Genomic DNA, 25,099 nt, shown 5'->3' with positions numbered 1-25,099 from the left:
TTTGAGGCTACAAACCTGATCTGCTATTATCTTTATTACGTAAGTGGTTATGTTTCTAGTTGAGCCCTCCAATGACAGCTTGTTTAGATTAAGGATGCCTGCTAAGGCAAAAACATCATTCAATTCCACAACTATAGAACAGTTGCCAGTTTGGTTGTTGAGTTCCAGGCACAATCTGATTTTGTTTTATGACTTTTTCCAATAAAAAAATTTTTTTTAAACAAAATGGGCTACAGTAAATCAAACTGCACAAGCATTACATCATCACCATGTGAAAAACACTGCCAAAAACAATACTGCATGGGCTAAAAGTAGATCCTATGGGCTCCATTAAAAGGTTTGAAATCCCTTGTACAATAAAAAAAGAATACCCACTCAGGCTTAAGAGATTAGTTGTAAGAATATAATTTCATTTTTCATCACAATACTTCTACAACTTTTAAAAATTGAGGTACAATTGACATAGAACATTATATTAGAATTTTAATTATTTTTTTAAATGTTATATATGCTATTTTCTAAATACCACAGCAGAGTTGGTGTTAATGAGCCTAATTTTCCAAGAATAAATATCAGGAGTAAGTATTCTTTTTTTTTTTTTTTAACATACTTGATAGAGCACTACTTACAGATGAGATGCTTTAGCTAGTGGGAATCACTCTCTTCATAATCCTGTTATTTATTATACATGTGGGAGGGGAAAAAAGAACAAACCAAATTGTTCCAACTCCCTACATAATTGAGGTTGGGTCTATTTTAAACAAAGCCTTCAGTTCCAGGTTTAAATCAACTTAACCTGGATCTCCCTAGAACTGCTAATTCCCTGAGGTTGTTTCAAATGAACTCCTGCTGAAAAATCCTGGCACTGGTGCACAGAGAGATGATGGGCAAGACTCACTCCCATGACACCCTCTCTTCCTTTCCAAGCTTCCGGCTTGCCCCCCTTATCCTTTTTAATCCATGTCCTATAATTCTTAACTCAGTCTTTCCAGTCTTCCTAGGATAATTTAAATAAGGTCAGGAAGTGTGTGTGTCTCTGTAATCAGCACATAGGATATATATGTCTTAATTTTGTTAATCTATCCTATTTCCTTATATATGTGTACATATATATATTCCATATATATGCATGCATGTGTGCATGACACGTACACACATACAAACACTCACAACCCCACTTAGGAGGGCAAATGCTTGGTCAGCTTATGCTCCCAAATCACAGGAAAATAAAAGATGTCTGAAGACCTAACTTGGGAATGAGCTAACAAGTACTTTTTTACTATAGGGGGATTTTTTAAAAACAAAAACCACCCCCCAAAATTACAACTCTTTAAAAGCTGATATGGCTCTTATAAAACATTTGAAATGGTAAACACCCATACACAAAAATCACAGATTCAACTATATAATACAAGTCAATTAACATAAAAGAAAAATAAGTCTGTTTTCCTTTTGATTTTATACAATTTAATTATTTTATTTTACACTTTTAAAATTCATTTTGGACCTAGCATGTCCTGGCGTTTTATTTTTTATTTTTTATTTTTTTCTTTTTGCGGTATGCGGGCCTCTCACTGCTGTGGCCTCCCCCGTTGCGGAGCACAGGCTCCGGATGCGCAGGCCCAGCGGCCATGGCTCACGGGCCCAGCCGCTCCGCGGCATATGGGATCCTCCCAGACAGGGGCACGAACCCGTATCCCCTGCATCGGCAGGCGGACTCTCAACCACTGCGCCACCAGGGAGGCCCTGTCCTGGCGTTTTATACACTGACCAAACTGTTCTGCTAGAGACAGTCAAGTTCAATAGCAGTTTCCTTTCACATTTATCCATTTTTGTTTAAGAAATATAAGGAGTCTGTTTCACTTTTTATTTTATATGACAATCATTTTTATTATGAATTTATTTAAATCACTTTGGACCCAGCATGTCCTTAGGTTTTACCCACTCATCAAACTGCTCTGCTGTGAGATAGCCAAGTTCAATAGCAGTTGCCTTTAAGGTCGATCCATTTTTGTGTGCGGTCTTAGCAATCTTGGCTGCTTTGTCATATCCTAAAGAAAAAATTAAAAGGCGATGTAGGAGTTAATAGTGAAACTTGGTTTTCTAAAGCAAAAGGTAATCGTTATTATTTACTTAATGCTACTGATTTCTTAAGTAAACATTTTTTAATCTTAAAAATATTTAGCAGTGGATTACCTTGATAGTTGTCATTTCTTATATGGACTAAAACCTTTACTTTTCTGAAGTAATACATACTTCCCTTTCTACAAGATTTGTCCCTAAATTAAAACTGCCCACTAACCCAGATATTTTCATAAGGGGGAAAATATATACACATAGACGCATCTCTCTCTCTTGATATATATGTATACACATACACAAACATGCACACACAACCACACACACACACACATACATGGCACCAAGAGATAAAAGTATACATCTGACTAGTAAAAATGTGCTGTTTCAATAGCATGCTTAACCAGAAAAATTATCTTTCTAACAAAGCATTAACAAGCTCAATGCTGCAGCACTACAGAAAATACAGGACTGCACAACCAGGAACTATGGTAAAGGGCTCTAAGAGGGAAAAGAGAGGAGAGTCCTCTCACAATGAGGGAAGAGCTGGCAGGGCTCTGAGACATGAGCCTTCAGGGCTGCTTCTAACATCTCTCTCTGGTTCAGCACTCCATGCCCTGGCCTCTTTCCAGACATTACAAGGGTACAAGTTGGGAAGTGTTAGTATAAATATATACTTGTGCAAGAGATCACAGGTCTACTGTTTACTTCAAAGTTACTTGCTTTTAAAATTAATAAAGATAGGGGCAGGGTAATTCTGCAAGTTATCTCGATTTAATGTAACAACAACAAAAAAAGAAGGCAAAAACCAGAAAGAAGGGAAAAAACAAAAATGAAACCAGTGAAAGAGAAAAAAACAAAAAAACAAAAACAACCCAGGATTAGAGGACTATGACCAGAGAGAAGAAAGAAGCCTGCTGAGGCAATATGATTATTGACCAAGCAACATGTTATGTGTCATGTGCAATTATCAACCACCTACAAGATGTTATGTGTAGTATGCAATTAATCTACCTATAAACATATTATGGACATAGTTAATAATGAAATTAATTTGTGAATGTTAAGCATGTTGAAAAGGGCATTTACTGGTCAGACTAACTTTGAGAGAAAGAATTCTCATGTCAAACCTTTGGGGTTAATATTAGATATTCTGTACTTTTATGTTAATAATGACATTAAAGTCTATGCGTTATGCTAACCCTTTCAGTTCTCTTCTTCAAGCCCCACAAAACATGATTACCAATCAGCCTGTTACACGTGAGCACAAACAGAACCCATGATGTGGAGCTGTAAGGCTCATGCTCTGTCAACCAGTAAGGTGTGGTTTGCCCACTTATCCTTGTACGGCCTTTACCTCACATTAAATTGACTCTAAGAAAGACATCAATCATTCTGCTTTAGGAGTATCTCTAAATGTTTTTGTAACAAATTCTGAAGTATATATGTGATGAAACATTTCTCACATGAGCCTTTGGGTTCCTCTGTATATCTCTCCAGTTGAATGCTGATGTACAATTATTTCAAAAGAACCCAGTATTACTGTCAATCTTAATACTATTTCAAAGAGCAGAGAGCATATTGGGCTCAAGCTACCTGAAGCAGTTATATGAGATCTAACTTTATAAGACTGAAATTACAGCTTGACATGAAGCCAAGAATATAAAATCAGCCTTGAAAGTTCAGGATTATTGAAGTAAGACTGTCTTAAAACAGTAATCATATCACACCAAATGACTGCATCATAACTTGTTCTAATGTAGAAAATCAAAGAATATGTTAATAACCTCAGCTCAGCAGTAAGGAGAAGGTGGGAAAAGGCTTTTAACACATTATAACAATGCAATGAACGCCTCAAAATCCATGACTTAAAACAGTGTATTTAATGGGGATCACTAGTCAATCTATAATCCAAGCTAACATTTTTGAATCTACATAATGAAATATTTATAAATCTGGAAAAGGCTTGCAACACAAAAGCCATGGTTTTAGACAAAATATTTGTATTTCCCCCCTTTCCCTATAAGCAATGCATACGTAACCCTTTCTCTTTTAATTTAATCCATTTCTGAGTTGAATAAAACAACAAAAACAAAGTATAGTATAGCATCTAGAGAAGGTAGAAAAATGAATTCATTCAGTGTTGTTAATCAGCCAGTGCCACCTAGTGACATTAAAAACTGAGAGGACACTTAGTATCTGAATTTAGTGTCCCACAGTATCTGAATTCCATTAAGATTAAAATAAGTTTAAAGTTCTACTTCTGAACTTAGCACATTTCAAATAAAATGAAGCATAATCAATCAAGATTTTGAAAGAAATATGATACCATAAAGGTTATAAATATATATAGCATCTTTCAACACAATTTGAAATGTCTTAAGAGATTGTCCAAAAGACATCTGTTGTTCACAAACATTGATCCAGTAGTCTCTTAAAAATTTTTCAGCTTTTAACTGTATTCAAAATGACACTATTATTCTTTAAACACATACCTATATGAGGATTAAGAGCTGTCACCAACATTAGAGACTCATTCATTAGCTTGTTGATCCTTTCTGTGTTGGCCTGGATTCCCACCACACAGTGTTCTGTGAAGGAAACTGATGCATCCCCCAACAGTCTGGCTGAGTGTAATACATTTTTAATCTAGGAGAGAGAGACAAACTTATTAAGCCTAACTTATTTCTTTGTCCAATAACACATTATTTGCAATTCATAAATGAGTATGTAATATAATTAACATATAGCACTCCTACAACCTGTAAGGCATCATACCCAAGAAAACAAATATGAAAGAAATTATAAACATCTGAGGGAACCGAAGTGCCCTTTTAAGAGGTAAAAAGGCATAAATACAAATAAATAAAACACAAGATAGTCTGTGGTGTTATAAAATACAGGTATGAAATGTTAAAGAGCATAGAGAGAGAAATAAATTCCAGTTGTAGGAGTTGATAAAGTTTTATTTGATGGAAAGCACTTAAATAGCCGGAGATGGAAAAATAATCTTCTATGCAGAAAGAAGAGTAACAAAGATGCAGAGGTTAGAAAGTTCAGCGTGAGGAGATTGGTTCAAGATGGTGGAGTAGAAGGACGTGCTCTCACTCCCTCTTGCAAGAGCACCAGAATCACAACTAACTGCTGAATAGTCATCGACAGGAAGACACTGGAACTCACCAAAAAAGATACCCCACATCCAAAGACAAAGGAGAAGCCACAGTGAGACAGGAGGAGGGGTGCAATCACAATAAAATCAAATCCCATAACTGCTGAGTGGGTGACTCGCAAACCAGAGAACACTTATACCACAGAAGTCCACCCACTGAAGTGAAGGTTCTGAGCCCCATATCAGGCTTCCCAATCTTGGGGTCTAGCAACAGGAGAAGGAATTCCTAGAGAATCAGACTTTGAAGGCTAGTGGGATTTGATTGCAGGACTTCGACAGGACTGGCGGAAACAGAGACTCTACTCTTGGAGAGCACACACAAAGTAGTGTGCTCATCGGGACCCAGGGGAAGGAGCAGTGACCCCATAGGAGACTGAACCAGACCTACCTGCTAGTGCTGGAGGGACCCCTTCAGAGGCGGGGGGGTGGCTGTGCGTCACCGTGAGGACAAAGACACTGGCAGCAGAAAGTCTGGGAAGTACTCCTTGGAGTGAGCCCTCCCAAAGTCTAACATTAATTAGCCTCAACAAAGAGCCTGGGTAGGCTCAAGTGTTGGGTCACCTCAGGCCAAACAACCAACAAGGAGGGAACCCAGCCCCACCCATCAGCAGGCAAGTGGAATAAAGTTTTACTGAGCTCTCCCCACCAAAGCAACAGCCAGATCTATCCACCACCAGTCCCTCTCATCAGGAAACGTGCACAAGCCTCTTAGTTACCCTCATCCAACAGAGGGCAAACAGCATAAGCAAGAAGAACTACAATCCTGCAGCCTGTGGAACAAATACCACATTCACAGAAAGATAGACAAGATGAAAAGGCAGAGGGCTATGTACCAGATGAAGGAACAAGATAAAACCCCAGAAAAACAACTAAATGAAGTGGAGATACGCAACTTTCCAGAAAAAGAATTCAGAATAATGATAGTGAAGATGATCCAGGAACTTGGAAAAAGAATGGAGGCAAAGATCAAGAAGATGAAAGAAATGTTTAACAAGGATCTAGAAAAGTTAAAGAACAAACAAACAGAGCTGAACAACACAATAACTGAAATGAAAAGTATACTAGAAGGAATCAATAGCAGAATAACTGAGGGAGAAGAATGGATAAGTGACCTGGAAGACAGAATGGTGGAAGTCATTACTGCAGAACAGAATAAAGAAAAAAGAATGAAAAGAAATGAAGACAGACTAAGAGACCACTGGGAAAACATTAAACGCAACAATATTCGCATTATAGAAGTCCCAGAAGGAGAAGAGAGAAAGGACCAGAGAAAATATTTGAAGAGATTATAGTCGAAAGCTTCCCTAACATGGGAAAGGAAATAGCCACCCAAGTCCAGGAAGTGCAGAGAGTCCCATACGGGATAAACCCAAGGAGAAACACGCTGAGACCCACAGTAATCAAACTGGCAAAAATTAAAGACCAAGAAAAATTATTGAGAGCAACAAGGGAAAAATGACAAGTAACATAAAAGGGAACTCCCATAAAGTTAACAGCTGATTTCTCAGCAAAAACTCTACAAGCCAGAAGGGAGTTTCATGATATACTTAAAGTGATGAAAGGGAAAAACCTACAACCAAAATTACTCTACCCAGCAAGGATCTCATTCAGATTCAATAGAGAAATCAAAAGCTTTACAGATAAGCAAAAGCTAAGAGAATTCAGCACCACCAAACCAGCTCTACAACAAATGCTAAAGGAACTTCTCTAAGTGGGAAACATAAGAGGAGAAAAGGACCTACAAAACAAACCCAAAACAATTAAGAAAATGGTCATAGGAACATACATATCGATAATTACCTTAAACATGAATGGATTAAATGCTCCAACCAAAAGACACAGGCTTGCTGAATGGATACAAAAACAAGACCCATATATATGCTGTCTACAAGAAACCCACTTCAGACCTAGGGACACATTCAGACTGAAAGTGAGGGGATGGAAAAAGATATTCCATACAAATGGAAATCAAAAGAAAGCTGGAGTAGCAATACTCATATCAGATAAAATAGACTTTAAAATAAAGAATGTTACAAGAGACAAGGAAGGACCCTACATAATAATAAAGGGATCAATCCAAGAAAATATAACAATTATAAATATGTATGCACCCAACGTAGGAGCACCTCAATACATAAGGCAAATGCTAACAGCTATAAAAGAGGAAATCAACAGTAACACAATAATAGTGGAGGACTTTAACACCTACCTCACTTACACCAACGGACAGATCATCCAAACAGAAAATTAAAAAGGAAACAGAACCTTTAAATGACACAATAGACCAGATAGATTTAATTCAAATTTATAGGACATTCCATCCAAAAACAGCAGATTACAATTTCTTCTCAAGTGTGCACAGAACATTCTCCAGGATAGATCACATCTTGGGTCACAAATCCAGCCTCAGTAAAGTTAAGAAAATTGAAATCATATCAAGCATCTTTTCTGGCCCCAATGCTATGAGATTAGAAATCAATTACAGGGAAAAAAACATAAAAAGCACAAACACATGGAGGCTAAACAATACGTTACTAAATAACCAAGAGATCACTGAAGAAATGAAAGAGGAAATAAAAAAATACCTAGAGACAAATGACAATGAAAACATGACGATCCAAAATGTATGGGATGCAGCAAAAGCAGTTCTAAGAGGGAAGTTTATAGCTATACAAGCCTACCTCAAGAAACAAGAAAAATCTCAAACAATCTAACGTTACACTTAAAGGAACTAGAGAAAGAACAATCAAACCCAAAATTAGCAGAAGAAAGAAATCAGAAAGATCAGATCAGAAATAAATGAAATAGAAACAAAGAAAATAATAGCAAGGATCAATAAAACTAAAAGCTGCTTCTTTGAGAAGATAAACGAAATAGATAAACCATTAGCAAGACTCATCAAGAGGGAGAGGACTCAAATCAATAAAATCAGAAATGAAAAAGGAGAAATCACAACTGATACTGCAGAATTACAAAGGATTATAAGAGATTACTACAAACAACTATATGCCAATATAATGGACAACCTGGAAGAAATGGACAAACCGTTAGAAAGGTATAACCTTCCAAGACTGAACCAGGAAGAAATAGAAAATATGAACAGACCAATCACAAGTAATGAAATTGAAACTGTGATTAAAAATCTTCCAACAAACAAAAGTCCAGGACCACATGGCTTCACAGGTGAATTCTATCAAACATTCAGAGAAGAGCTAACACCCATCCTTCTCAAACTCTTCCAAAAAATTGTAGAGGAAGGAAAACTCCCAAACTCATTCTACGAGGCCACCATCACCCTGATACCAGAACCAGACAAAGATACTACAAAATAAGAAAATTACAGACCAATATCACTGATGAATATAGATGCAAAAATCCTCAACAAAATACAAGCAAACAGAATCCAACAACACATTAAAAGGATCATACACCATGATCAAGTGGGATTTATCCCAGGGATGCAAGGATTCTTCAATATATGCTAATCAATGTGATACACCATATTAACAAATTGAAGGAGAAAAACCATATGATCATCTCAATAGATGCAGAAAAAGCTTTTGACAAAATTCAACACCTATTTATGATAAAAACTCTACAGAATGTGGGCATAGAGGGAACCTACCTTAACATAATAAAGGCCATATACAACAAACCCACAGCAAACATCATTCTCAATGGTGAAAAACTGAAAGCATTTCCTCTAAGATCAGGAGCAAGACAAGGATGTCCACTCTCGCCACTATTATTCAACATAGTTTTGGAAGTCCTAGCCACAGCAATCAGAGAAGAAAAAGAAATAAAAGTAATACAAATTGGAAAAGAAGAAGTAAAACTGTCACTGTTTGAAGTTCACATGATACTACACATAGAGAATCCTAAAGATGCCACCAGAAAACTACTAGAGCTAATCAATGAATTTGGTAAAGTTGCAGGATACAAAATTAATGCACGGAAATCTCTTGCATTCCTATACACTAATGATGAAAAATCTGAAACAGAAATGAAGGAAACACTCCCATTTACCACTGCAACAAAAAGAGTAAAATACGTAGGAATAAACCGACCTAGGGACACAAAAGACCTGTATGCAGAAAACTGTAAGACACTGTTGAAAGAAATTAAAGATGATACCAACAGATGGAGAGATATACCATGTTCTTGGATTGGAAGAATCAATATTGTGAAAATGAGTATACTACCCAAAGCAATCTACAGATTCAATGCAATCCCTATGAAATTACCAATGGCATTTTTTACAGAACTAGAACAAAAAATCTTAAAATTTGTATGGAGACACAAAAGACCCCGAATAGCCAAAGCAGTCTTGAGGGAATAAAAAGGAGCTGGAGGAATCAGACTCCCTGATTTCAGGCTATACTACAAAGCTACAGTAATCAAGACAATATGGTAGTGGCACAAAAACAGAAATATAGATCAATGGAACAGGATAGAAAGCACAGAGATAAACCCACGCACCTATGGTCAACTAATCTATGAAAAAGGAGGCAAGGATATACAATGGAGAAAAGACAGTCTCTTCAATAAGTGGTGCTGGGAAAACTGGACAGCTACATGTAAAAGAATGAAATTAGAACACTCCCTAACACCATACACAAAAATAAACTCAAAATGGATTAGAGACCTAAATGTAAGACCGGACACTATAAAACTCTTAGAGGAAAACATAGGAAGAACACTCTTTGACATAAATCACAGCAAGATCTTTTTTGATCCACCTCCTAGAGTAATGGAAATAAAAACAAAAATAAACAAATGGGACCTGATGAAACTTCAAAGCTTTTGCACAGCAAAGGAAACCATAAACAAGACGAAAAGACAACCCTCAGAATGGGAAAAAATATTTGCAAACAAATCAACAGACAAAGGATTAATCTCCAAAATATATAAACAACTCATGCAGCTCAATATTAAAAAAACAACCCAATCAAAAAATGGGCAGAAGACCTAAATAGACATTTCTCCAAAGAATACATACAGATGGCCAAGAAGCACATGAAAAGCTGCTCAACATCACTAATTATTAGAGAAATGCAAGTCAAACTACAATGAGGTATCACCTCACACCAGTCAGAATGGCCATCATCAGAAAATCTACAAACAGCAAATGCTGTAGAGGGTGTGGAGAAAAGGGAACCCTCTTGCACTGTTGGTGGGAATGTAAATTGATACAGCCACTATGGAGAACAGTATGGAGGGTCCTTAAAAAACTAAAAATAGAATTACCATATGACCCAGTAATCCCACTACTGGGCATATACCCTGAGAAAACCATAATTCAAAAAGACACATGCACCACAATATTTATTGCAGCACTATTTACAATAGCCAGGTCATGGAAGCAACCTAAATGCCCATCGACAGACAAATGGATAAAGAAGAGGTGGTATATATATACAATGGAATATTACTCAGCCATAAAAAGGACCGAAATTGGGTCATTTGTAGAGATGTGGATGAATCTAGAGATGTCTTACAGAGTGAAGTAAGTCAGAAAGGGAAAAACAAATATCATGTATTAACACATATATGAGGAATCTAGAAAAATGGTACAGATGAACCGGTTTGCAGAGCAGAAATAGAGACACAGATGTAGAGACCAAACGTATGGACATCAAGGGGGCAAAGCAGCAGGGGCTGGTGGTGGTGTGATGAATTGGGAGATTGGGATTGACATGTATACACTGATGTGTATAAAATGGATGACTAACAAGAACCTGCTGTAGAAAAAAATAAATAAAATTAAATTAAAAAAAAAAGTTCAGCGTGAGCTTGAGGCAATCAGTGAAATCAGGGCTTCTCAGTTCTTAATGATCATCACGTTTTTTATGCTTAACAAAACAAATATTCCATAATCCCTTGAAAATAACCTTTCACACAGTATTTTAAAACAGTATAAAGTCAATTAGTTTGTTTTAGCAGTTTTTTTCTTTTTGGTAACATTTCCAATATATATTAAAATATATATCCACATCCTAATCTCTCTGGTCTAAAATCCCAGGGTCTGAAAACCAGACTCCCAACAATGGACTCTAGTAGAAGACACAGAACTTCAAGGTTTAATTTGATACTAATCACTTTATTATATGGCAAATGTTGATTATCTTGACTTATTTTCTATTAAAAACAAAACAGACCCTTGTTTAAAAAAAAATTGGCAAGACACTTATTGTTATGCACATATATTTGCCAGGCAGCTGGTATTAACTGTTTGGAATTTGACCTGAAAGCAAAAGCTTATCGGTCTGGGGCTTCCCTGGTGGCGTAGTGGTTAAGAATCCGCCTGCCAATGCAGGGAACATGGGTTCAAGCCCTGGCCCGGGAAGATCCCACATGCCGTGGAGCAATTAAGCCCGTGCACCACAACTACTGAGCCTGCAAGCCACAACTACTAAGCCCACGTGCCACAATTACTGAAGCCCGCACACCTAGAGCCTGCACTCCACAATGAAGAGCAGCCCCCGCTCGCCACAATTAGCGAAAGCCCATGCACAGCAACGAAGACCCAATGCAGCCAAAAATAAATAAATTAATTAATTAAAAAAAAAAAAGCTTATTGGTCTGAGTTGTGCTTTGCTCTGTCTTCTTTCTATTTTCAACCACAATGTACATTCCATAAGGGCAAAAAAAAAAATCTGTCTTGTTCATTGTTCTATCACTAGCAACGAGTACAGTGCCTGACACAGACTAGTACTCAATAAATATTTGATGAATACACTGAAACAATACACTTAATATTTGTTATTTGCATATTCTTATTAAATTAAAATCAGACTTTACACCAGACACAAACTGGAAATAAGCCTCTAATATATACTTACATATAACACTTCACACAAATAAAGGATTGTAAATGATAATAGCTCCATTATCTGAAGTTGGGGAAACTGGATAAAAGATGATGCCATTTTGTTCTGTCTTCATAAAGATGAAGGAAAAAGAATAGATTGAGTGGACACAATGTTTTCAAGGTATGTGGAAGAGTAAAACCAATGGAAGAAAGTCTTGAGAAAGGGAAGAGAACTGGAGAGAAAGTGCTGAAGAAACCAAGGACAAAGAGTGTTTCAAAGAGCAACAAGTCAAGGTCAGATGTTAGTTAAGAGCCGTGGCATGTCTGTTGGACTCAAGAGGTCACAAGTGTTACAAGAACAATTCAAACATAAGTGCAGGGGTGGAAGCCAGACTGCAGTGCAAATGAGAGTGAGAGTGGGTATTTCTTTAAAAAGGCTGAATTCAGAGAGAGGAAGAAAGCAGCAGCATGAGAAGGAGACAGGCTGGAAGGAGAGTTTCTTTCTTTTTTTTTTTTTAACTGAGGAGACTGGAACTTATTTCTAGCAATTGGCATCCCCAGTGGCGAGGGAAAAGAAAGAAACCTATACCCTACTTCCAGAATTTTTCTTCCTATTATAAAAAGCAAACCACCAATTACTTAAGCTAAAAGTTACCTAATTAAATATACAGGATTAGTCCTCTAACATTAACATATGTTTAACTTCCAACTGCTAGGTATATTATCCAAGTACGTAAAGAACTGTAAGAAACCTTAATGAAAGACAGAAACCAAGAAAACTAGCTTTTGGTTAAAGACATTAAAAATCAAATTTAAAGCTTACCATCAATGGCTTGAAAACATTCAACTCAAAATGTCCATTGCTGCCTCCAATGGTAATGGCGACATGATTGCCCATGACCTGGGCTGCAACCATGGTCACTGCCTCACACTGGGTGGGGTTCACCTTGCCTTCAAGAAAACCACCAAAGAGAGATATCACATCAAACACACTTGTGGCTTCAAATATGAATTTAAGATTAGGTTTTATATCAAATAACCAAGAGAAGAAGGAAAACTAACTTCATTAAATAAAGACATATAATAAAGCAATGTCCCAACCATCAGTGCTGTTTAATGAAACAAACCATGTAGCCAGAAACTCTGAATCATGCAATGGCTAATAAATAGAGTACCTACAACTACACAGTAAATATAGCTCTTTTCACCTTCATGGCTTACATGCACTCTAGAAATACTTATGGAGCCAGGCACTGAATATACAACAGTGAGGAAGAAGGATGCAGCCCCTGCCCTCATAGAACTCAGAGGCGAGGGAGAGAGAACTGGCAGTTATAATAGATAAGGGGTCAATACAGAGAAATGCAAACTACTATGGGAATACTTATAAAAGAAGCACCTCACCAACATCTGGGAGGCTTCCCAGAGGAAACTGATGTTAAGCTGGAATTTTCCTATTTGAGTTTCCAGAACCCTACCACCCTGTAACACTCCTCTGACAAGCTCAAATTTGAACCAAACATCCCTGATTCCTCTGACAAGTAAAAAGCAGCGCAGTGGGAAGATTAGTTCCTTATCTGTGACTCTGCATTTCTCTTTTTTAGGTAATCACCTTGAATTTGCAATCAACTGAACTCATGTCATTTTTCAACATGACATACTTTAAAATCAGATCTTTTCTCATTCTACACATGCCTAGATCTAAAAGAATCTATAGTCAGGTCTTTCTTTTTCACTCTTGTCAGTTTTAATCCAACTACAGAGTCCTTTATGAATCTAGACTCTGTCATTTGATGTACTGCTATTTCAACTTTATCTGCTAATATGATCAACACATATTCTCTACCTTCACCCTCAGTCACCAGTAAAGTGGTGAAAGGGCACAGCCCTTCAGCTTGCTGCCAAGATATCCCTCCAGTCTGAAGTCAACTCATTAGGCACTCCTTAAATGTCACTGTTCACCCAGCTACATTCATCTAACAGTACTGCCCACACTTCTCCACTGGATTCCATGAGTATCAAGTGAGTCCACCAAATGACTTACTGGAATCCAGACATCAAGAAAAGAAGGAAATCTAACTTCATTAAATAAAGTAAGACATAATAATAAAGCAAGGCCCCAACCATATCTGTGGAGCCTCCCTTACCTAACTGGCCAAAACCTAAAGCAAAAAATGAAATAAGAGGCATTTGATATAATTCATCTTTATTCATCCCATGCAGATCACTTTAACAGCCTGTTCTAGAGTTCTACTTGCTTTGGATTGTGAAAGATAGAACTATTACATATTTTCTAAGGTGGAAATCAAAATACATGCTGCTAACTAAAATTCTTTTCTCCTATATTGTTGGGGGATGTCCCCAGAAGTCCTGATCAAAAGTAGCCCACAAAGACATTGTGAAACAAGTGCACCACACATGTCCCTATCCACTTTGAGATCACGTTAAACAAAAGCAGATATGCTTTGTAGATGAGAATGCCTGGGTTCTAGTCAAGTTCCAGTTCTAACATTTACCAGCTATGTGATTACCTGGCATGATACTGCTTCCTGGTTCATTTTCAGGCAAAATCAGTTCTCCCAGACCTGAGCGAGGACCAGAACCCAGAAAACGAATATCATTTGCAATCTTCATCAGACTGCAAGCAGCAGTGTTCATGGCTCCACTGAGTTCAACCAAAGCATCATGAGCAGCCAAAGCTTCAAATTTATTTGGAGCTGTGACAAAAGGCAAGCCTGAAGAAAAAATAATAACCTGTATGAGTTAACAGGTAAAATTATACATTTTTCTAATATGAGCAAGTTAAACAGAAAATGCCAGTATATGAAAACCAAAAAAAGAACAGAATAAAAATTTTACTTCAGAAAAAAATGCTTAAGACTCAAGCTTTGTCTACATTTCTTCAAGAAGTCCTAAAGGGGTAGAAAATCTGATGATACTAGCACACTTAAAAGATAAAAAGAACAAGTACAATAAATGTTGAAAGAAATATAAAATATTGAAATAAAAAACATTATCCTACTGCAAACACCTGTGTATGATGCCTGACTACGCTAGAGTAAAGAGGAAAAGTAGGTAATATTCATTCTGCTTTATTCCACACTCCTTTCCTAGTACAATTTTTCCCCCATTTTAGGTGTTCTATTCTCTTCTCTAGCCAGGACCCACAAGGTCCTCTGAGAGATTAGGGAGCCAGAATGAGTTAGACATTCTCAATCTCTCCCATGTTCAAAATTTTAAAAATCTACATATTCTAAACACCATAATACAGTTCTTCTTGATTAAAATTTGATTAAAAAAAATCTCTGCTAGTAAGCAATAATGAGCATTGTATAATTATCTGTACCCTAACTCTCTGGTAATATCTGCATCTTAATAAGAGTTTTCTGGAGATAATAGCTCTAATAACAGTTATCATTATCAAGAGCAGAGTACTCTACTAAAGGAAAGAGAATTCAAAAAGGTCATTAATTCAAAGAAATGTCACATCATGCCATAGGAAAAAAAGAAATTAAGCCTGTCAATCTCTAACATATTTGTCATTCAAATGAATTTCTCAACCATCAGTTGATTCCTCCTGCTTTGAAAATGAGTATTCAAAACAGCTTTAAATGGAAAATAATTGAATACTACCAGATAGTAAGCAAATTAGCACTGACAGATTTTAATAATTACATGCTATATGAACTTACAGATGGAAAACTTTAAAAAAGCAAAAGGTTAACATTACAACTTCTAAAATAGATACAAAGTACATGTTTGATGGGAAAATATTATTTCTAACTTTAAATTTGTAAGAATTCAAAGCAGAAACACCCAGAAAAATACAGACTAGTATAATGGAAATGAGTAATAAACCGTGTTATCACCTACCTGTGAGTGCAGCCACTTTTGCGGCAACCTTTTCTGCAAAGCCAATTCTAGTATTTAAACCAGTACCGACAGCAGTGCCCCCAGCTGCGAGCTCGTAGATTCTTGGCATGGCACCTTTTATTCTTGTTGTTGCATATTTCACTTGTTGAACATAACCACTAAATTCCTGAAAAGCAAAAGAAATTAAGGTGAGAATATATAATTTTCTAATGGCATACAAGTTACTCTAACTACATTAAATTCAAGTTTTTAAAAAACACATTTCAGGTACAAAATTAGAAGCTACTCAAGTGGTAACTGTATTATTTAATTCATATGATAAACAAAGTATAGGAGAGAAAGAGAATTTATAAACCTATCAGGTAGACAATGCCACTGATAACATGTGGCCTATTTATAAACTAGTCTTTCCATAGAAAGCAAAGAAAAACAACACAGGAAATTAAAAAAAAAACTTTACTAGATTAAATTACTGGTTTATTTGTAAATTATTTATTTTTTGGTGTATTTCAAACAACTCTGAGAAAGCAAAAAACTGAATCCCCTCATGAAAAATGCAAACATAGAAATATCCTCCATACAATTTCAGTTAAAAAGCCTGACATGGAATTTGAAGATGTTTTACAGGGACTTAAGAAGCTATGTGACTCACTGAACAGCACAAGAAGGTAACAGGTTAGAGTTAAGACTATAACTTCAAGATGCATTTTAATTCTGCTATTAATGCCACACTGGTTCCCAAAGTATAACATCCTTTAAGTAAAGTAACCACAGAATTCATCATGTTTAGAACATAGCAAGGGCATTATCAAGAATTATGCAGAGACAGAAGGTATAAGCTGGAACTCAACTGAGCAAGCCGGGATATAGGGTTACCCTAAATCTTTTTTTTCCCTGCCTAAAAACACTGAAAAATCATGAATACTTTTGATTAGTACTAGGATTTCACACTGCTCTAAAGAAAATGTTTTAGAAGATACAACTCCTTTCAGGTAGACCTGATCCATCTGATCTAACACCACTTACATATACACCAGCTGGATTCACTTCAGGAATATATTTTTATTGAGGAAAAAAACTGCACTTTGTCAAAAACCTCAAAAGACAATAACAATAAAAGCAAGTATAAATGCTTCTGATGAGATAAAATCAAAGAGAAAAATAAAACTTTCTGTCATAATACGAAGAATGATGATTTCACATAGGAGGTTGAGTAAATGGCCCAACCAGACTTCAGCGTATAATGGTTTTCCTACATGTAACACACACAAAAAAGGAGTATCCAGAGGGATACTCAAAAGTTTCAAAAACATATACTGTAACTCCTTAGAAATTATGCATGGTACTAAGAGTCAATGATGTAAAGAGAAATAAGATACAGCCTAAGAAACAACTTAATTTAGCAAGCTCAATTTAGTCATATCATCTGTATGTCAATTAATCACTTCCAGTTTTCCTCATTCCTTCCATGATAAAGTTAAGGTAAATGATCAAGTTTTTTTTTCAGTGTTTGCTGTCATCTGAACAAAACTACAAATGAAATCTTTCCAAATAACCAGCAGCCAAACTCTCTCCCTCATCTGAATTTCTACAAAAATACTGTTATTGGATACCTATCCTTTGATACTTGATATAGAATTTGCATATGTCCTACCTCCCAAACTGGAGTGAACTTACTGAGACAAAAACTGTTCCTTGTTTTTCCTTTGCAATGTATACTATTAGGCATTCTTTAAAGTATCAATAAAGAAACATAAAAATACTTTCTGGATTTTTGGAAAAGAGAGAAATACCTCTTTTACATGTGGCCAAAACAATTGTAAAGAGTAAGATATGCCCCATTTAATCATTTTAAAATTAAATTTTAAAGAACTTACTAATTTTGAGTAAGAGAGACAAAGGAAGAAATTACGATAATGATACTGATGAAGATGATAATGACAGCTAACACCAACATGTGCTTATAATGTGTCAGGGACGGTTCTAAGCACTCTACATGAATCAGCTTATTTGAAACTCATAACTATCCTATGAAAGAGATATCTTCCTCATTCTACAGCTCAGAAAACTGATGCACAGAAAGGCTAAATAATTTTCCTAAGGTCCAATAGTTGGCACATAGCAAAGCTAAGATTTGAACTCAAGTAGACTGATGTGGAGTCTGGCTCATAGCCAGTATGCTCTGCTCTTCTGAGTGGATACCAATAAAAACTACTGACTGGTTAATGCAGAATCATCTGTCACTGAACTGAATTGTTATAAATTTGGCCTTTTAAACCAGTGTGATTTAGAGGGTAATATGCTGGCCATTTGTACCAAGCCCGCAATTGAACCAAATCTAATCGCACGCAATATACCTGCCCAAGAGTAAGTGGAACAGCATCCTGTGTATGAGTACGCCCAATTTTGATGATCTGGGCAAATTCTTTGGATTTTGCATCAAGGGCATCATGTAGCTTCTGTAGTCCTGGTAGCAGTACTTCATGAACTTCTATTGCAGCAGCAATATGCATTGCTGTGGGAAAAGTATCATTTGAGCTCTGTTGGAAAATTTTCAAAAGAAATGTAAAATGTTAAATCAGAGGCAAAAATAAACCAAACTTGAATGCCTCAATTAAAAATCTCACTAAATGACTACACAAAACTTGGCATATTTAGTACTCAATTACATTTACCTGTGGCAAGTCACTTAGGATCAAATAAGAAGCAAGCTGATTTCCTTTGTGGAAGGTATTAAGGACTGTATTACATATACCACCTACAATGAATGTATTATATGTTACTATAGCTGCCTGCTAAGAAATGACAGCAAGACACAGAGAAGTACAACTAGCAAATGTATGTAAGGATAGCAATAATAAAATATCTTACAGTTAAATAGCACATACAGTCTTTCAAAAACACTTCTTCCTTTACTAAACTTGAGGAAAATTCTGTGAGGTAGGTCACCACTTAAAAAATATAAAAGCTGAACTTTCAAAGAAATTATGTGACTTGCCAAAATATTTACGGTTGGCAGAACTGGGACCTGACCAGGTAGTCTAAACTCCATGCTCTTTTCTCAACTGTAAACCCATACTTTTAAATTACGATGCTATTTTTTTTTCTTTTTTTTTTTTTGTGGTACGCAGGCCTCTCACTGTTGTGGTCTCTCCCGTTGCGGAGCACAGGCTCCAGACGCGCAGGCTCAGCAGCCATGGCTCACGGGCCCAGCCGCTCCGCGGCATGTGGGATCTTCCCAGACTGGGGCACGAACCCTTGTCCCCTGCATTGGCAGGTGGACGCTCAACCACTGCACCACCAGGGAAGCCCTACGATGCTATTTTAAAAAATATATTCATTACTCATTTGTTAAACTTTGTATTATGGACATTATCAAACTACTTACAAAAGTAGGATGAATGGTATAATGAACACTCATGTATCTACCACCTGAATTCAAACAATTAGCATATAGCCAATCTTGTTTCATCTATAACTCCATCTCACTCCTCCATCTGACCATACACACTAGATTATTCTAAAGTAGATTTCAGACTTCAGTATATGTAAAAGATATGTCAACTCATATTTAAAGGCAAGCCTTGGTTTTGCAAAATCCTTCATACAATGGATTTATGTGAAAAAACTTCCTCACTACTTAAAAATATATTAAATTATACTCAGAACCCAGATCATGGTTTCTAAATATCACTTCCCAATAAGTGATAAGATCCTCCAAGAGCTCTTTGGAAAAATGAGCGCTTATGAGGGCTGGGGCAGGAAAAATACAAGATGAGAAGCCTGGAGCATCTTATAGTGCAAAAAATTAATCAGTGCCTTAAAAAAAAAAAGGATGGTGGCATGTCCTAAGGACACAGGAGCCAACAAGCTATGGCTCTGTGGCAACAATATGAGTAGCAATATAAATATCAAAAATATTGGATTATAACCTTAAGAAAAAAATATTAATGAATTCATACTGATATACATAAATGATTAAATAAATAAATGTCAGGGGAGAGAGAAGACAGTATTCCTTACAGAAAAATTTCAATTAATAAATGTGGAAAGAATGAGGGAAACAGAAAATCACTACTGAAACACTAATGTAGTTGTTATTGGCAAGATCCACTGATGAATGTTAAAATTAATAGACAAAAGTTTAAGGAGAAAGCATAGCCTCAAAGTTCTCTATTAATTCTGTGGTGATCTTAACACATGTCCCAAAATTTCTTGATACTCATCCCTTTAGGAAGTGGAGCTTAAGTGTAGTAGCTGGAGTATAGGCTGGACACAGTGGCTTACTTCTACCAAATAGAGAATAGAAGATGGAGAAACCAGGGAGACACCATCTTAACCAAGTGATTCAAGTTAACATCACCAGTACCAAGTCATGTTGCTATCATGTACCCCTGATACGATGCAAGAAGAGCCCTTCATTTCTATAACAGTCTTTCCAAAAATCCAGTCTCAGTCTAATCATGAGAAAACAACAGACAAACCCATATTGAGGGACATTCTATAAAATACCTGGCCACTGCTTTCAAAAGTCACAAAGACAAAAGACAAGCTCTCACAGATTAGAGGAGACTAAGGGGATATGATGACTAAATACAATGTGGAGCGTGGACTGGATCCTGGTTAAGAGAAAAAGAAGATGAATAGAAAACTAGGGAAATCCTAATAAAGCCTGTTTAATTAAGAGTATTGTACCAATGTTAATTTCTTAGTGTGATAAATGTACCAGGGTTATGTAAAATATTTAATATTAAGGGTAGGTGGGTGAAGGGTATACAGGAACTCTGAAATATTTTTGCAATTCTTATAAATAATTTTATATTTCAAAAGAAAGAGTTTTTAAAATATAAATCAAACAGCGAAAATACACATATATACTAAATTCAGGTGTCCTAAAAGTGATTTTTTTCCCTAAAGGTGCTTTTTATGAAAATTTAAGACATAGACTCAAGATTCCTAAAAGAAATAAGGAGAACATAAAAGAAGTCCTTTCCATTAAAGAATATAAGCAGAATGAACATTCCCTGTCAAAAGTTAATGCCTGGGGCTTCCCTGGTGGTGCAGCGGTTAAGAATCCTCCAGCCAATGCAGGGGACACAGGTTCGAGTCCTGGTCTGGGAAGATCCCACATGCCGCAGAGCAACTAAGCCCGTGCGCCACAACTACTGAGACTGCGCTCTAGAGCCCGCAAGCCACAACTACTGAAGCCTTCATGCCCTAGAGCCGTGCTCTGCAACAAGAGAAGCCACTGCAATGAGAAGCCCAAGCACAGTAACGAAGACCCAATGCAGCCAAAAATAAATAAATAAATAAATTTAAAAAGAAAAAAGAAACTCATTAAAAAAAAAAAGTTAATGCCTGTTTTACAAGGAAAATCTCAGGATTCTTTTCAATTTATAACAAAGAAAAGAAGAGATCGTATACCGACCTGGCTTTTATTAACATGATCGTTGGGATGCACGGGTTTCTTGCTGCCAAGTTCACCTCCTAGCATTTCAATTGCTCTATTGCTAATGACTTCATTTACATTCATATTTGTCTGGGTTCCTGATCCAGTCTGCCATACCACGAGAGGAAAATGATCATTTAATTTACCTTCAGCTACCTGCAGAGCAAAATGTTACAAAATGAATTTTTAAAAATAAGAAATATTCATTTATCTATTTAAATCAAATATGATTAAGTTGGTACTATTTATAGTATTATTTTAAAGGTATTCACTTTTTTCATATGCTATTGATGGTGCCAAATAGTTCGTGGTTGTCCAGCAAATTGAAGCTCCTGCAGTCTAACCACTGTTACTTTAAAAGGTGAAAGATTATCTATTGTGAATGGTATAACAATTTCACTGATTCCAAATGAAAACTGAATCAAAGATATCTTTCTCCTATTTCTCAACTGCCCTCTAATAATATACAGACAGACCCACCCACCCATTAAGGCTGGCAAATGTGTTAAGCCTCTAGATAAATTTACTGTTGGTACTCAGCAGGAATATCCAATGTTACAGCCAGGGTCAGCATGATAATGAACGAGTGACTTAACAGTGTGAGTTCACTAATAGCTACTGTATCCCACACATGTCCTATGAGTAGCAACCTCCAAGCAGAGACATAAAAATGGTCCAGATTTGTCCTTATTTTTGTCATATTTTTGTACTTTTAGTTAATTTGTTAGTTTTGGGATTATAAGCTTTCTAAGAGAGTGGGTGCTTAACTTCACCTTCTGGAATGATTTTAGCTTAAAAAAAATCAGCATGCACTTTAGAAATCTATTACCTTGAACAACTGATTCACTTTAAAGTAAAACTTTTTTCCTAGTTGTATAAAAATAACAGGTGATCAGTGTAAAAAATTCTGAGAACTAAGAAAAGTATAATAGTCATCATAGTTCTACCTTCAGAAATAAAGATGATTAGCATTTTGGCATCTCTTCGTCTCTACTTCCAGCAATGGGAGTATATATGTAGATGTAGAAAAACATGTTTTTCTGTTCATTTTTTCAAAACAAAATTAGGATCATAAAATACATGCATTTTGCAATCTTTCCTCCCCAATTCTTATATGGTAGGCTTTGTTCTATGACATTCTTTAAAAAACTAAATTTCTATGGCTTCACAATATAACTTACATAAGCAGCTGTTATAATAAATAGTACTGCAATGAACAACATTATATTCAGAGCTTTTATTTTTTTTTATTTTTATTTTTTTTATTTTTATTTTTTGCGTTACATGGGCCTCTCACTGTTGTGGACTCTCCCGTTGCGGAGCACAGGCTCCGGACGCGCAGGCTCAACGGCCATGGCTCACGGGCCCAGCCGCTCCGCGGCATGTGGGATCTTCCCGGACCGGGGCACGAACCCGTGTCCCCTGCATCGGCAGGCGGACTCTCAACCACTGCGCCACCAGGGAAGCCCTCAGAGCTTTTAAACTGTTATCTCTGACTGCTTATCTTTAATTGCATAAGCAATTAATTATGTTATTAGTGAAATTACATTCTCCACACATATTATCAAATAACCAACTAGCTTTAAAAGGAATCATCTATACATAAAACAAGAAATCAAATATGTAAGTTCAAAGAGTATCTCTTCAAAAAGTTTTCTTTAAACTATATACATTAAAAGGAAAAGTAAATTAAAAATAAAAGGTATAAAATCATCCAGAAAATTTGCCACAATATTTTAAGCACCATATTAATATCCTCACCAAATAATAATGCTACCACCCTATGTTGAAACTCATTAACTCAAGAATTCACAGTGCCCCTTTCCTCATGCCAGCACTTATCATTATCTAGCAGTTAATATGGGTCTGATGCCATTAAGTAAACACACTTATCACCTCTTACCTCATCTGCTGCCTTCATTATTGCATTAGCAATCTTTGGATCAAGACCATAATCCTGGTTTACTTCAGCAGCTGCTCGCTTCAAGATGCCAAATGCTTTAATAACTGGGATCTAGAGTTAATCAGAAAAATATCTCAAATTTGCAATTGTAGTTAAGCACGAAAGTTTAAGATTACTATGTTATACAGGTACAAAAATTTAAGATTACTATCTTATGCAGGTACAAAAAAAATGCAGGTACAAAAAAAAAAAGCATAAAAGTTTAAGATTACTATCTTATGCAGGTACATAAAACAATAACTTAAGTAACATTATGACCCTAAAATGTTTAGGATATAGAGAAAGATTAAAAATAGATATATAAAAACCAAGAATCATCATTTATCTATTTGTTTAGGGAACCAAACAAAAGCAAATACAATGACTTTTCATAGATATAACGTATGCCTCACACACACATATACACACATTCACACATATATAATATACCATTCGTCCTATTTATTATAAGACATTATAATGTATATGTTTTTATTTCATATATTTAAAAACAAATGATAATCATTTCACCAGCTTACACCATTATTTCCCCTCACTGGATCCCGTGCTACATTATAATTTTTCCTTCTCTTTAGGAAAAAGTAAAAGTAGCAAATAAAATAAAGGTAGCAAAATGGTGCTGGGAAAACTGGCCACATGCAAAAGAATGAAACTGGACCACTAACTTACACCATACATAAAAATGAACTCAAAATGGATTAAAGACTTGAACATTAAGATCTGAAACCATAAAACTCCTAGAAGAAAACATAGGCAGTAAGCTCCTTGACATCAGTCTTGGCAATGATTTTCTGGAGGACTCCAAAAGAAAAAGCAACAAAAGCAAAAATAATCAAATGGGACTACATCAAACTAGAAAGCCTCTTCACAGCAAAGCAAACTTCAAAAAAATGAAAATGCAGAAGCTGGAGGGTGCAGGACCTGAGTGCTGGATGCCAGGGCCCCCTCACTGACAGCAGCCCTGCATGAAGGCCAGAGGCTGCCAATACCTCCAAGGAACAGGATGCTGAGGGGCCCAGGGTCCAAGCACCTAGCTCCCCAAGGGCCACAGAAGCTCCTTGCTGCCCTGAAGCACCGAGCACGAAAGGATCAGGCCAAACGGGGCTTCAGGAGCCTACCTCCTCCACTGCTGAGGGAGCCTGCACCAGGGGCATGCTGGGAAGGGAGTGAGCCGCCCAGCCAGGCCTGGCCTGTGAAAGGCTCTCACCACTGAGGCCCAGCGTGCTCTGACCTGGCTGGCGTCTGATTCTGCAGTTTTGGATTTTGTGGGTCAATTTTACGTACATATGGCATATGGGCAAGGCCTCATACACTTATATCTGTAAGTGTAAAATGGGCTTGCCTTGGAGGTGGGGGTGTGTACACATGAAGTCAGTGGCTCTTCTGTGAGCTGAAGAGTCTTAAAGTGGAGCTGTCAACTGTGGCTGCTGTCACAGTATGCTGGCAGGACAAGCGACTTGAGCGTTTTGCTGCCTGATTTGAGGCTCAGTCCCTCACTCCCTGCCCTTCAGGGCTCACGACAGGTGACACACCCAGGCCTTGACTGTGTTTCTCCTGTTAGCAGGACTTGGGCAGCTCTGGCTCTCCTAGCTCCCCTGGAAGCTCCTTTGCTTCTCGACCTAGAAAAGGGGTTGCCAGGCAGTGCTGATTGGGCGTTCAAAGACAGCGATGAAACTGCTTCCCTGCCTAGGACAAGGGACCTGCAGAATGTTCTGTGTGGGATGATGTGCTATTAGGGAGCCCCTCAGGCACCAC

The 25,099-nt window shown here is 36.8% G+C and overlaps 1 protein-coding gene across 1 annotated transcript in view; it reads right to left on the bottom strand.

Annotated features, from left to right (window-relative positions):
- Positions 1–1,863: 1,863 nt before the first annotated feature.
- FH (fumarate hydratase) overlaps positions 1,864–25,099 on the bottom strand; it is a 42,050-nt gene continuing 18,814 nt past the window's right edge. The window contains exons 3-10 of the mRNA XM_082614666.1: positions 23,285–23,395; positions 21,361–21,537; positions 18,290–18,472; positions 15,933–16,098; positions 14,591–14,794; positions 12,883–13,010; positions 4,575–4,728; positions 1,864–2,051 (exon numbers count right to left, since the gene is read on the bottom strand). Of these exons, the coding sequence (XP_082470792.1) occupies positions 1,909–2,051; positions 4,575–4,728; positions 12,883–13,010; positions 14,591–14,794; positions 15,933–16,098; positions 18,290–18,472; positions 21,361–21,537; positions 23,285–23,395 (1,266 nt within the window). The 3' untranslated portion in view covers positions 1,864–1,908. The remainder of the gene's footprint in view (positions 2,052–4,574; positions 4,729–12,882; positions 13,011–14,590; positions 14,795–15,932; positions 16,099–18,289; positions 18,473–21,360; positions 21,538–23,284; positions 23,396–25,099) is intronic.

This window comes from Mesoplodon mirus (genome assembly GCF_964341445.2).
Source record: "Mesoplodon mirus genome assembly, chromosome: 3".
In the NCBI taxonomy this organism is placed as follows: Eukaryota; Metazoa; Chordata; class Mammalia; order Artiodactyla; family Ziphiidae; genus Mesoplodon; species Mesoplodon mirus.
This window is presented reverse-complemented; position numbering and strand designations above follow the sequence as displayed.